The sequence below is a fragment of the Marmota flaviventris genome, chromosome 3, assembly GCF_047511675.1.
Source record: "Marmota flaviventris isolate mMarFla1 chromosome 3, mMarFla1.hap1, whole genome shotgun sequence".
Lineage (NCBI taxonomy): Eukaryota > Metazoa > Chordata > Mammalia > Rodentia > Sciuridae > Marmota > Marmota flaviventris.
In genome coordinates, this window is record NC_092500.1 from 18,533,453 (window position 1) to 18,548,483 (window position 15,031).

General features: G+C 43.4%; 1 protein-coding gene across 1 annotated transcript in view; it reads left to right on the forward strand.

Annotated features, from left to right (window-relative positions):
• Pah (phenylalanine hydroxylase) overlaps window positions 1-15,031 on the forward strand; it is a 68,297-nt gene that overhangs the window by 12,805 nt on the left and 40,461 nt on the right. The window contains exon 3 of the mRNA XM_027928816.2: window positions 10,483-10,666. Within this exon, the coding sequence (XP_027784617.2) occupies window positions 10,483-10,666 (184 nt within the window). The remainder of the gene's footprint in view (window positions 1-10,482; window positions 10,667-15,031) is intronic.

Genomic DNA, 15,031 nt, shown 5'->3' on the forward strand with positions numbered 1-15,031 from the left:
AATATATTGTCTTTCCTTAAAGCAACAAAAGAGAAGAATCTATGCAGCTCCTCCAAGATGGGCAATAGTGAGAAATCTCATGTATGGGGAGGCCCATCTGTGTTCTGTGGATTCTTGCTAAATACCATGGCAGAAACTCCATGCTTGAGAAAGTAGAACCATCCCTTGGTGCCCAGTGGCACGGAAGAGATGCAACCGAGACCTTTAGCCAATCTTAGTAACTGCTCAGAATAATAAACGAAAGACTCAGTAATGTGACCCTAGGCCCTCTGACCCCTTGTCCTGACTCCATGTAGTGGAACTTCCTTAGCCTCTAACTCCTAGGAGCACACTCTTCAAAGAAAAAATGAGGTCTGAAATATTTAGTTACCCAGGTTGGCTTCCCTGCCAAGAGATGAGAGTTCATCTCTTCCTCGGATAATTAGATCTAAAGTCACCATCCTGTTAAGGAATCACGTGATCTGTCAATGGACTTCTGGCCTTGTAGATCTCAGCAGGTAACTGACTCAGGATGTACCATGGTAGGGTGGACATTTGTAAAATATGTACAGATTCCTATGTTTATGGTGGTGGAGTTTGAAAAAAATGTGATGACTTAAGACCAGATGATTAGGAATATACCAAAACTCATATATATATTTAGTGGTAGTTGGACACAAGACCTTTATTTTATTTATTTATTTTATGTGGTGCTGAGGATCAAGCCCAGCATGCTAGGCGAGCACTCTACCACTGAGCCACAACCCCAGCCCCTCTCCTCTAATTCTTTATATGTTTATTTAAACATTTTCCATCACTCTCTATATTTTTAGTCCCTACTAGTTTATGTCCCACATCTTCTTAGGAAAATAATCTCCTGAGAATCTGACTGCTTAGTAATGAGCTATAAAATTAGAAGCAGGCTCCTGGGGGGAGTTGCAATGAAGAGGTCTCCCTTCCTCCTCCAACACTCACCTTGCCGTGTATTCTCCAGGGAAGGGAACAAGCAAAGACACAGAGCAGAGATATGGAGCTCTGAGATCTCAGGACATCTCAGAGGCCCTCAATTAGCGACATTTAATGGATGGAGACACAGAGCTTCAGACCATGGAAGCTCTCTCCAAGGCTAGGCACATAAAATTTGCTTCAGAACTGACCTTCCACTTTCTCAGTGCACTGGTCTTTTGTAAACAAAAGGAAAAGACACAGTCATATCAGGCACATCCATTTGCTGTACCCTACTCAAGCCCAAAGAATCCATTCCTCCCTAATCAGATGTTGGATGATCTCACATCGTCTCATTTATGCATTTAATTAATGTCTTTGGAGTATCTGCTGTGGTCACACCCTAGACAGGTGACGCAGACACGGGCATCCGTGAAACAGCCCTCCACTGCCCGTAAAACGTGAAGACTGCATCAACAGGGAGTTTCCATGGTGTATACAGCGGGTGCCCCGAGGAACTCAAGGTTCTGTGGGCTTCTTCACCCAGACCGGAGGCCGACAAGGTGGTGGTGGTGGTAGTGGGTTCTTGAAGTCGTAGTGTTTCAGGTGAAATGTGAAAAGGTTGGCCAGGAGGAGGAAGAGGAAGGGTAGATTCTAGAATCAAGGAACAGCAGCCTTAAGGCGAGAGGAGAAGAGCAAGTGGAGAGGTTGCAGAATCCGCAAATCCTTTCCTGTGTGCAACCTCAGCGTTTCTGGGAGCAGAAGGACGAGAACATACAGGTTGTTTATCATTCTGAGGTTTGGACTTTAAAGCCTCACCTGTGATCCCCGGGGCCTTGCTGAGCAAGTCGGGATTGAAGGTGAATCACGAGAACCGCTTTTACCCCCTGGTCTTAGGTCCAGAACATCCACGGGCAGCAAAATGTTTCCCAAGAACATTTCTTCTTCTTTTTTTAAATTTATTTATTTATTTATTTTTAAGTTGTAGTTGGACACAACACCTCCATTTCACTTGTTGTTTTTTTTTTTTAAAAATGTGGTGCTGAGGATCTAACCCAGGGTTTTGCACATGCGAGGCGAGCGCTCTACCGCTGAGCCACAACCCCAGCCCAAGAACATTTCTTCTTTATTTAAAATAAGACATTTGAGTTTTATAGGTTTTATAGCCCACATGACATTTTCACTTGATTTAAATGCCAAAATATAGATAATGCTATAAAGAGGATCATGTAACTCACTTGCTTAAGAAATAAAACCGTATAACCAGCTAAGTCCCTGGATGCCCCTTCCCCAGGCACCTCCCTCCTCAGAGGTAGTTATTAATCTGAACTTGATACATTATTCTCATACAACATTTTATATTTTTGTTATATAGAGATACCCCACCAGTGACACATAGTTTTGTAAACCTCTGCTCTTCGTATTAGGGAAATCATATTGCAATTCCCTCTGCAGTTTCCTATTTAGGGGAGGGGAGTGGACCTTGTTTTTTTTTTTTTTTAGAGAATTTTTTTTTTTTAATATTTATTTTAGTTTTTGGCGGACACAACATCTTTGTTTGTATGTGGTGCTGAGGATCAAACCTGGGCCGCACGCATGCCAGGCGCGCGCGCTATCACTTGAGCCACATCCCCCGTCCTGGACCTTGTTTTTGAGGTTTGTCCATATTGATATGTGCAGCTCTTGCTTTTCATTTTCCCCTCTCTCTATTCCATTGTGTGATTACACATTATTCACCCACTTGATGGACATTTAGGTTGTTTCCATTGCTTTTACACTGAACATGTTCCAGAGGGTTGATGACTTATGAAGTAGAAGAATCTCTAATGGAAAATTAGCCTTGCTTTTAGCTGCACGTATTTGAGAACTAGCAACACGGAGCTGGCTCTCAAAACTTCCATTATGAAGCCAGATCTCATATTGTGATGGTGTAGACAGAAGACGGTGGCCCATTGGTGACACAAGAGTTGGGACTCCTCATCAGTAGCCTCAATGGAAATAGACCGCAAGGTCTTTTCGATCCTCCATCTCTTATCACTCAGCTGGCCAGAAAAATTGTAGAAGGAAGAATAAAAAGAAAGAGAAGTTCTTCTCCCTGAGGCCTGGGGCAGAGGCCGGGATAAGCTGCTGCTGTGGTTCTTCTGGCCCAGGAACGGGTTCCTCTGAATTGGAGGCATGGGGAAGGCAGAATCTCTAACAGAGGGAGAGGACAGAGAGAAGACAATTCCAGGGGGTGGCAGAGGACCCTCCAAGAGGGAGCCAGGGTGAGATCCTGCAAGAGTCTCCAGGGGGAGAATCCACTGAAATCCCAGCTTTCCCCTCTTGGAGACCCCCAACTCCCACCCCCGGGTGCAGTGGACTAGTCTTGGGCTTCATGTAGAATTTAACTCAGACTTTCCTGGATGACTCTGGTTTTCTGATAAACCCTGTTGGCGTAATTCCTTAGACCTTTGGCCAGCCAGGGCTGTTGCTGACCCTCTCACAAGAGAGATCAGTGAAATATCCAAGAAGTCCTGCCTGCACCTCCATGACATTTCTCTAATCTTTGCAATTATCATTTATCGCCCCAAACATGGTAGTAGCCTCCGCCTCCTCTCACTAAAGTCTACTCTTAAAACAGCTGCTGGGGTGCTCCTGTTAAAATCTGAGTCAAATCATCTCTCTCTTCTGCCTCCCATAGCTTCCTTTATCACTTAGAGTAAAAACCGAAGATCAAAGTAATGGCCAATATGGCCTTCCAGGGTCTATGCTGGTCACTTTTCTGCCTCTTGTCCAGTTACCTTCCATCCTGCTCGCTCTTCCCCCAGTTCTACTAGCTTCCTTTGTGGTCCTCAGTTATGTTGTCTACCCCAGGACCTTTGCACTTGCTGTTCCCTCGGATTTGTCCCTACACTGACATTAGGTTTATGCTTAGATGTCCCTTGCAGATATATTTTTGAATCTGATCCCTCTTTCCTGCTTTACTTTTTTCTCTATTGTGCTGAACACCATCTGGGGACTGTATTTGACTCATTTTCCATAGCTACTGTTTATTTCTGCCTTGGAGAATTTGAGCACCAGGAGGTCAGGACATTTTATTTTTTCTTGCTTTGTTCACTCGCTCATACCAGCACGGAGAACAGCATTGGGCATAGGGGAGGGGCTCAAGGGAATGAATCATTGAAAGCTCCTACCTGTTCTCTGAGACCAGCGACCAGGGACATTCTTTGTAGATGTCTTTGATGTTGGCTCCAGAAACCTCCCAAAGAGGTTGGGGTATCACTTAGTTGACAACAAGGCCCGGCGGTAGCCTAAGTAGCCCTTCCCTTCCACTCTGGTCACACCTCAAAGTGGGCTCACCCTTCCCTTCTCTTTTTTTGAAGTCTGCTCTCAGAGAAATGGCTGAGAAATACTGAAGGGCAAAAAAGGTTTTAAAGGTAAAATGGCCTAAAATATCATGTGTCCCACCTGCCAGGGAAAGGTGTGTCTATTCCAAGGTGAGGAGGAAGAACACAGCAGGAATTGACTGTGCTTGTAAGAGTCAAACCCAAATGGTGCTGGGCATGTTTTCACCCTTTTAATTCTCATTCATTAAGCTGCCAGGAAAAAAAAAGAAACGTTATCTTTAAACACAAGCAAAAATTCAGAGTGGCCAATGAGCATATCCAAGGGCAGTGAGCGGCAGAATGAGAATTTGAACTTCCGCTGGTTCTAAAGCCCAAGCTATTTTCAGGAGACCAATCTCCTTTCCTCATAGAATCGGATACTGACGGAGAGAAGGGGATTCAGCATGAAGCCAGTTTGGGACCCATTCCATGGCAGAGTCACTAATAATGTAGCAAATATTTCAATTCAGAGAGGAATTTAAATGTTGTCACCACAAAGAAATGATAGCTAGCTGAAGCGATGGATAGGTGGACCTCCCGTGATCATTCCACAAGGTACACAGAAAGCCAAACCTCACGTTGTATCCCATCAATATATGCAATTATTTGTCAATGAAAAATAAAATACAAAATGGAACTTAAAGGATCCAGAAGAGCAAGCCAAGGCATCGTCATTGTGAATCCTATAATTTTATTCACTTGCTTCCAAAGCCTCTTTAAAAAGAGTCCTCCAAGATGGGAAAAGAAACAGGCCTCTGGTCCATCCTTTGTAAAACAGGCAATTCATCTTAACCTGCCACACACTTTCTATTCCAGAGTCCTAATCAATCAAGGTTTTACGTGGGTTATGTGTATGAATAAGTTAACTTTTGAACAAATCATGAATTTGGTTTTTAAAAGTTTAACACTAGCAGGGCTCAGTGGCACACACCTGTAATCCCAGCGGCTGGGAGGCTGAGGCGGGAGGATCTCTAAGTCAAAGCCAGTCTCAGCAAAAGTGAGGAGCTAAGCACCTCAGTGAGACCCTGTCTCTAAATAAAATACAAAATACTGGGGATGTGGCTCAGTGGTCGAGTGCCCTGAGTTCAATCCCAGGTAACCCCCACCTCCAAGAAATGCTTTTTTAACAGTAAACCTTTTTGCCCTTCCTTACCTGTCCCCTTGGAGTAAGATCAAGATATGGTGACTGTGAGTGGGTTGGTTTGGAGACCTACAAAGAACTCTTGTTTAGTTTAGAAAATTCATTTACAAAATTATGATCCTAACTAGGCTCGGAAATTAATTTCTAAAGCCTCTCTTGGCAATCAGAATTATTTTTTTCTAAGGATCTGTACTGATAAGCGGAAACACACCCCAGGAAAGAAATTGCCTGGTAAACACAGGGTTAATTATTAACAGGTTGATAGAAATGGGGAAGAAATAAAGACCCCAGCTGAATGTTCAGTGCATGCTGAGCCAGAAACTCCTCTCACGTAAGACTTGGAATATTCACCTGATGTCACCATAAACATTTTGATGCTTTTCATCCAAGATTTTTTTTGGACCTGACATAATTGTTTTAAATGTGTTTTAATTGCCACATATTAATATACATCACAAGTATTTCTCTGAGTGGTTATCATTATAGTCATTTAATAAATAAAGTTAATTTTTATAATAAAAGTAATAAATGATACTTTTAGAAAAGTTCAACTATGATACAAAAAAAAAAGAGAGAAAGATGAAAGAAACCAAATCACCCCTAAACCCATCATTTAGAGATTGCTTCTTTTAACACATCTTAAAGGATGGGTGACCCTTCATTTTTTGAATGTCATTGTTACTTGCTTTTTAATGGTTGCATAATTTTCCACTGAGGGAGGGTACTACATCCACTTAGTCATTCCCCTAGGTTTAGCTAGAAAAAAACTTTGGTGAAAAGTGTTGTGAATTGTTCCCCTTAGCCTGATCTGCAGCATTATGACTGAGTCATGGCATATGTGTTGTGGTTATTCCCAAAGTAAGAAACTTAAACTTCTCTTTGAAAGTGGCTGCTTCACAGAGTGGGGTGTGGGTGGTGAGCACTCCTAACCTATGACTCGCCTCCCAGAACTTCCTCCCTCTGCACACACCCCCTCCTACTGCCCCTGGCCTGCATCCTAAACTCCAGCACAAATAAGCCTGCCCCACACATGTCCCTTTGTGGTTCTTGGTTCTTCTGTGTTCTCCGCCCTGCAGAAGGCAGGGGTTGGTTGTCTCTCGTTTGGAAGTTTCAACATAGGTCAGGAAATGGGAAACTTCCCCTTCTCTTTCTTCCTGAGCCAGGAAGGATGATCTTGCTCTTTGCTTTGTTTAGGAAATAATCTGTTTGCCAGAGATAGCTTCAGAGCTTGCATTATCTCTCTGGCCTTCCTAGGATCCGTCTGTCCCCCACTCGGGCCTCCATCTAGTCTCACCTGGTCACCACGTGAGCCCACAAATGATGGCAGCATCTTGTGTCCTTGGGTCATGGGGGGGGGGGGACAGAAGGAGGAGAGTCTGAGGTCACTTAGTTACAAATATCCAGGGCCCTTAACTTTTTGCATTTGACTTAATATTAATGATAATGATAAAAGCTGACATTTGAGGAGGGCTTGATCCCTGGCAGGAAAGGCAGTGTGGTGAGGAGACTAATGACTAAGATCAGAAGAGATAATTGTCCCTCCCTTTTGCTGGCAGTAAAGCATCTTCAGCTCCAATTTTACTTTTTTTTTTTTTTTTTTTTTTTACATTTTCTTTAATGTCCTCAAAGGATTATGGGAAAGCTCACGGAAAAGAAGATCAAACTGTAAAGTGATCCTCAAGTGGGAAAAGGTTTCATTATTGTAGTTCTATGTGGCTTCTCCAACCCTGGACCGTAAACAAGGCCAAAGATAGAGACCTCTCTTCAACTATCTGGTTGATGAGCTTTTTTTTTTTTTTTTTTGACATTTTAGAGTTATTTAGGTTATTGAATTTTCAGGGCATTTTCTGTTCATTTAAATGTTGAGATCACCCTTGTTATTTGTTTGCTTTAATAAAACATAAACCGTACTCCCTTGGTTTTTCTCTGTAATGAACTAGCACTGGTGTTCTCAGCAGGTGATTTGCTCAGTACTTAAAATCGGAGGGTGGACTTCAGTAACTAATTATTTGTGTGCCTATGTAAGAAAACAACCAAAAGAGCTAAAACGTCACCGTCTAAAAACATGGAAGTAGAGTAGCCACAGTAGATGATCCTTATTTTTGCATTTGTATGGCATTGGACACAGCAACTTTCACAGCTCCTTGTAGGGATGCGGGTGTGGCACGCTGGAGCATCAGGGGAACTTCCAGTGGGCAGCTGACTAAGGGCTGAAGGTTCACTCCTTTGTGTGGGGGTCCAGCAGGTTTTTCCAGATTTCACCAGGCTCTGCTGCTGGGCAACATCCATCTCTCCTTCTGAACTAGAATAATGTATCCAGATGTTGCAAGAGAACTGTGACATCTCATTGTTAGAGATGGATGGGCTCCAGGCCCCAAATCCCCTCTGTTTGGAAGGAAGTCAGAGCCAAGAAATAAGTGAGACTTTCAAGTGATCTAGCAGTGCCATTACCATCACCATTATCGTCACCACCATCAGGATTTTAGGAATGCATTTGGACAAATGCCACAGCCAGCCGTGTGCGTCTTGTTTATGTTCTGGTGATTTTTGCACCTAGAACTCCATCAATGCCAGATTTTGCACCTAGAACTCCATCAATGCCAAAGTAAATCTCAGGGAACTTGATCATAAAATTAGGGAGTTCTTTGGACAAACTGAGGAAGACCTGACATGAAGGTGGTGATGAGGAACAAGTTGCTCTTTTCTAAGAAGGCATTTCAAGTGCAATCCCTAAAAACTCACAAGAGACTTACTTTATTTTTTAGTTCCCCACATTTTTTTTAGAACATTTTAAATATTTTTTGTATGTGTGAAGGTATTTAAGAGTAGCCAAGCATAAAAAAAAATGACTTGAAAAAATTACATATAACAGAGATAACATCAATATACAAATGGTTATTATTAATCAGTTAAAAAAAAAAAACACCCAGAAAACTTCATAATGGGAAAATGGCATGAACCAGTAATTTATGAAAGAAGAAATACAAATAAATGATCATTAACCTCAGGAAAAAAAAATGTGTGGTCTCCTCTAAACAATTAAATAAAAAAAAATTGAGTAATGAGTTATGAGTTATCTTCACTATCAGGTCAAGAGTATTGAAAGTTTGGGCAGATGAGAAGTAAGGCTCTAATAGAGAAGAGGTGTGGATGAGTATGGCCTTTCCCAAGGGCAATGGGTCAATATATAAAAATGTTTTAAAGGGAACACAACTTTGCAACTTGGCAACATGGCTCCTAGGCATTGATGTTGAGAAATCAGGCAAGGAGGGAAAAGTGTATGTGTAATGTTACTCACTGACTCTAGTGGTGAAAAATAACACGAGCAACTTACTTGTCCATCGTCGAGTGCTTGCTGAAGAAGTTATGGAGCAGCTGGTCTGAGGGGTTGGGGAGGGTAAGGTCAAAGTAGAAGCTGCTTCTTCATCTCTGCGCCTCCCCTGACCCACCATGCTTGACTTAAAGAAAACACTGCAAGGAGACAGGAGGCCGAATTGGTGCCTCTTCTTTCCCTGGGGTTTCTAGAATCTTCCTTGTTCTGCCACATGGTGATTCAAAGTCATGGTGACATCTGAGTGTGGTATGGATTAGGATGGACCTTTTCCTACTTCTTTACCCACAAATCTTTCCATGTGCCTTGATAATTTTGGTCCTTTGAGGACATTGTACAAGGTGTCAAGAATTTCACCTCTTCTCACCCCCCAGGGCACAGCCACATCACATCCCACATCACAGCAATGGCCTCCTGGCAGGAGGCCAGACCTATCGATGGGTCTGTCATACCCCCAAAGCTTATTCTCCAAGTGGGAGTCAGATCGAATCTGTTGGCACCGGGAAACCCTATTTTCCTATGCTCGAAACCTCGTAAGACCCCTATTTCTTTCCGAATAATCTGCATAACTGGCCTCTCCCCTGGGTCTATTCTGACTTCTTCTACTTTTCCTTCATCACTTCCTTGGCCTTGGTCATGCTGGTCTTGCTTGTTGTCCCTTCAACAGGGCAGCACATGACCTTAGTCTCTTTACCTCTGTCAACTCCTTAGGACTGACCCAACATCAGTCTTGCCTTCTCCCGAGACCTCTTATGTCCCCCATCCAATATGTCAATGCACCCTCCTTATTTCTCAGGACAGTCTCTCCCCTTCACCCTGCTCTGCTGTGCTTTTCTTCCTTATCCTTTATCTTTATAAAATAATAACTAAATTCTCTTTTATGCTTGCTGTTTGTATGTCTTCAACTTGAATGTTTTGTTCACTGAGGGACCCCAATTACCTAGAAAGATGATTGGCATCTGATGGGTGTTTTACACACATACACACAAACACACACACACACACACACACACACACACATGCACACACTTGTTGAATGGCATAAAAGAAACCCAATGGATCATATAAAGATATTAATGGCAATTACTTAATTTTTACTGAGCATTTACTATGTGCTAAGTAGTGGGATTGTATGCACCAGCTCATCCAGGGCTCCCAAGGAACTGATGAAGTGGGTTTCTTTAAGACCACTCATTTATAGATGGGAAAACTGAGGTTTAGAAAGATGAACACAAGCTGCCTAAAATCTCATAACCAATATACTTTAAACTTAGATGTAAAGCCAAGAAGTCTGAGTGCTGAGAATTCTGTTTCAGCAAACCAACGTTGCTTCTGCACTATCTCTTAATTGAGATCGTGTGAGATTTAACTTGGAAAAGGGGGTTTTTTCCTATGTAAATAATTTTGGCCACCACCGTCCTTGATATTTGAACCAACCCAAAATCCTGTGGTATCAAATCTAAGCCAGTAGTAGGTTTCCAAGTGATCAAATACCATGACATTTGAATAATTCCTCCCACCACTTGCCATTTGGGACTTGGTTTTGCAGAAGAAAAAGTAAACATCTGTTGATAATTTAAGGACTTTCTTCTACTGTTATTAAAAACAAAATCTTACCCCTCACCTCTACATGTTGCTGTGCTGTGTCTGGGTGTGGCTTTGCATCTTTGGCCTCTGTTGGTCACAGTGACTGTCCCCTCACACTCGATTCTTTCTTCCAGGAGAATGACATAAACCTGACCCACATCGAGTCCAGACCTTCTCGACTAAACAAGGACGAGTATGAATTTTTCACCCACCTGGATAAACGCAGCATGCCTGCCCTGACCAGCATCATCAAGATCCTGAGGCATGACATTGGCGCCACGGTCCACCAGCTCTCCCGAGATAAGAAGAAAGACACTGGTAAGAATTAGAAGGGCCGGGCGCGGGTGGCACACACCTGTAATCCCAGAGGCTCTGGAGGCTGAGACAGGAGGATCACGGGCGAGTTCAAAGCCAGTCTCATCAAGGCGAGGTGCTAAGCAACTCATTGAGTCCCTGTCCCTAAATAAAATACAAAATAGGGTTGGGGATGTGGCTCAGTGGTCAAGTGTCCCTGAGTTCAATTCCCAGTACCCTCCACCCCCCAAAAAAAGAATTAGAGAAATCCTGGGACACAGGGGTCTGTTTTTATAAAATGACACACAAATAATGCCTCCCCTGGAAACCGTTGTGGGGGATTAGAAGAGAGGATGTAAGTAAGGGACCAGGACTAGCTTAGCATGTCAGGGACATATAGCAAATTAGTTTCCTCCCCTTCAAAATAGCTGTTTCTTAGATTAGTAGTTCTCTTTCTCTCGCTGCAATTTTTAGACCCTGAATCCATCATCTCTCAATCTTCTACCTCCAGAGGTGGGATGGTTAGGGTGCCAGGTGCTTCCTATGCGAATGCAAATCCAGAATAAGACGCCTAGTGGTCTCCATTGCCACCAGAGGACTGTCTCAAGACCTGTGCATAACATGCCAGTCCTGGAGCTGGGCCTGCCTGGTTCCTTGGTCCTAAAGGTGTCATTGTCATTGTCTGTCTTTTCATCTGCCTCTGCTCCTGAACTGCCAGCTCCTCATGGGAAGGGGGTCCCTCTTACCTGTACGTATATCCTCAGAGTTCAGCTCAGTGCTCGGTACACAGCAAATATTTGTGAGTGAATGATTAAATACAGGATTTACTAAGACTTATGCCGTCCTGTTCTCTGCTTACCAAAGTGCTGCCCATTTCTGTCACCTGGAGAAGTGAAGCGTGATAGGGCATAGGTATTGTAAGTATGGGCTTGAGATTAGATGGACTTGGGTTCAAGTCCTACTTCCTCCCCATTATGACTTTGAGACTCTGACAAGTCCCTTGAGCTACTCTGATTTCAATTTTTCATTACGCTTATACAAGCATTAAATGAGATAATATGTAAACCATGCTTGGAACAGTATCTGACATAGTAGAGGGCTGGTTAAATGATGGAATGAAGTTGTTATGATTATGATTAGCCTAAAAAGAATATAGTGAAACAGGAAGCTGTGTTTTAGGGTCCAAAGCATATTTTTAATAGACTTTAATTTTAGAACAGTATTAGGTTTACAGAAAAATTGTGCAGAAAGCACAGAGAATTCCAATGTCTTCATTCTCCTTATCCCTAGTTCTCCTTATTAAGAATTTGCATTAGTGCAATACATGTTTTATAATTTGACGAGTCAATATTGATAAATTTTTGTGAACTAACATCCACGGATTACATTTAGAATCGTGCTTTGCATTGTATAGTTCTATTGGTTTTAACAAATGCACGTCATGTATCCTCATCAAACTAAACAGAGTAGTTTCATTGCTGTAAAAATGCACTCCACCTAGTCCTCCCTCCTACATTACCCTCCCTTCAGCAACCTCTGATATTTTTGTGTCTCTGAAGTTCACCTTTTCTAGAACGTCGTAGAGTTGGAATTCTATGGTGTGTAGCCCCGTAGACTGGCTTCTTTGACTTAGCAACACACACGTGAGGTTCCTTCATGTTTTCTCCTGACTGGAGAACTCATGTTGTCTCTGAATAATATTCCACACGAACTTCACGAGTTCGTTTATCCAGTCGCCTAGTTTAAGGACATCTTGGTTGCTTCCAATCTTTGGTGATTATGAATAAAGCTATGATAAATATTCATGAGCAGGCTTTGGTGTGGACATAAGTTTTCAACTCATTTGGGTAAATATTTAAGACTGTGGTGGCTGTGGTGAACTTGTTTATTGATCAAATTTGTTTTTCCACCGTAAAATCAAAAGTTTCTTTCAGAACAATAAAAACCTTTAGGTCAAGAGAATTTCAAGCACTGTAGCTGAATTGGTTAATAGATACTAAGTTACAGTTAGGTAAGAGAAATAAGTTCTGGTGTTCTATTGCACTGCAATGTACTGTCTTTTTCAAAAACAAAAGCTAGTAAAAAAAATTTTTCTAATACTCCTACTACATCAAGGTGATCCATGTTTACAGAGGTGGATATATTTACCCTAATTTGAGCATTATACAATTTATATGTGTTTTCTCATAAATAGGTAGACTTTTTTTCTTTATGATGGGGATTGAACCCAGGACCTTGAACATGCCAAGAATATGTATAGTTCTTATGTGTCAATTAACAATGATTTTAGAATAGGATTTTAATAGGCAGATGCTTTAAAAATGAGCCACAAAAAGTGGCTTTTGTCAAACAGGCCACTGAGTTATTTCCTAAATGGTAGCTCCAAGGCCCTCCTAGGAGACCCCTTCTGCCCTCTCCTCCTGAAGGTAACACTAAGACAATGAGGCCCGCTCCTGGGCTCTGCCCTTGCCCACCATGGACAGCCATGCAGGGGCTCAGGTATCCAGGGGCTGGGCCCTTGGAATTTGTCCTCTGTTCAGCCCTTTCTGTCCCACCCCCCCCTTTTAGCCTCTCAAGCTGCCTCCCTAGTGACTGTCCTCTCCTGCTTTTCCGGCCACCTGCTCCCAACAGGAGCTGCAGGCCCTCAGGACAAAGGGCCTCCAGGATCCTGGGGCAAGCTCTGCCTCTGGTCGCAGCAGGTGGAGGCTGGGCCAGCTGGGGCTCTGGGGTCGGAAATCAAAGCAATTGACAAGCAGGCAGGCGGCCCCTTGAGGGGCCCGGAAGATGTATGTGGACCAGCTGGAGGGCCGCAAAGGAGGTTCTCAGCAGGGATATCACGGGACAGTTAGGAGCCAGGTTCCGGAGCCAGGGCGCACCGCACTTGGTGTGACTTTGAGCAGATGACTGACCTCTGCAGCCTTCTACTGTATCCAGTGGGAAAAACAAGAGTCTCTGCCCTGCAGGACGAAAGCAATCACACCTAGGAAGCACCGGAACAAACTTAAAGACTTAATCGATCGTCTCTTTTCTTATCATTATCATCCTTATAAATTATTATCATTGGGGACGTGAATGCAGGAGCCACAAAAAGCCAGTCTGTACACAACGTCTCAGAGACCCTGAAAACTGCAACATGACCTCAGCGGAGGTCACGTGGCCCTGAAGACTTCCTCCTTAATGTTTCATTGTAAAGATGGAGGCCATGACTGGCCTCAAGGCACAGTGTGAATTCTGTGTGGTCACAGGCAGGGGTGCCCTAAAGCCCCATGCTGTGCCTGACACTGATCAGAGCTGTGGACAGAGTGGGGCCCGCTGCCTGTCCCACAGGATCTCACCGTCTGGCAGGGACAAGACACCTGGGTCAATGCAGTGGAGAGAAGGATGCTGTGAGAGAGACAGCTGTGTATCTCTGAGGACCAGCAACGTGAAGGTGAAAAGGTATCACGTTGTCACCACCGAGTCTATCAGAGGCTGAAGGTTAGTCGGGGTATGGTCCCTTAGCAGGGTTCCTCACCTCATTGCTCCAAATGGCAGGGTGCTGATGTTTGAAGCTGGGAGGACATTTTACCTGGAGAAAAGAAAACTTCTAAGTCTTTAAAACAACAAGTGTTTCAGGACCCTTACTTCTTGGAATGGCCGGTCAGACATGCCTGATGACGACCCCACCTGACCTCATCTTATTTTAACAGCTTCTAGGGATGCAGCAGATGCAGAGGTGGCACCTGCCAAGGGATAGAGGGCCCTTTGGGTCTCTATGGTAGCAGTTGTGGAGTTTGGGCCCAGATTTTTGTAGCGGAAACAACGGTCTCTTTACAGAGTTGTTCCTTCTGCGAGGCCTCAGTGGGCAATGATCAGAGGAAGAAAAAGCCTTGGAGTAGCCCGGGACCTTTGATTCTTTCTCTGGACAAAATGCCCTTTTTAATGAGGGGCTCAGATCTCGGGCGGGTCTGACAGCAGGTTCAAGTGGGAGATCTGAACCCCTCAAATCAATTAAGCTAAACCACTTTCCACTCTAGTTTTCAAACCATTCAAAAAGCCATGTGGGTGACAGAAAATGAAAGTTTTTCAGTTTCTTAATTGCTAAAGTTCCCCACCCAAAACAGCTTAAGGGAAGGTTAATTATGGTGACATGTTAAAGAAACCCCAACCTTCCCAAATGCCTCCTGGAGAAGTTGATGTAAGTTTAATAGGATTTTAATCCAGAGAGTCTTTTGAATAGTTGAGGTCTATTCTCCTCTACCCTCTCTCCTGAGGACCTCAAATCCTTCTCCAACCCAACATGAAAGAGCATTAATATCGGCCATCGATCAATCTCCTAATCCTTTTACCTTCCCTTTGAGTCTTCTGCATGACATTGCATTTACTGGGGGGATGGAAAATGCCTACGTG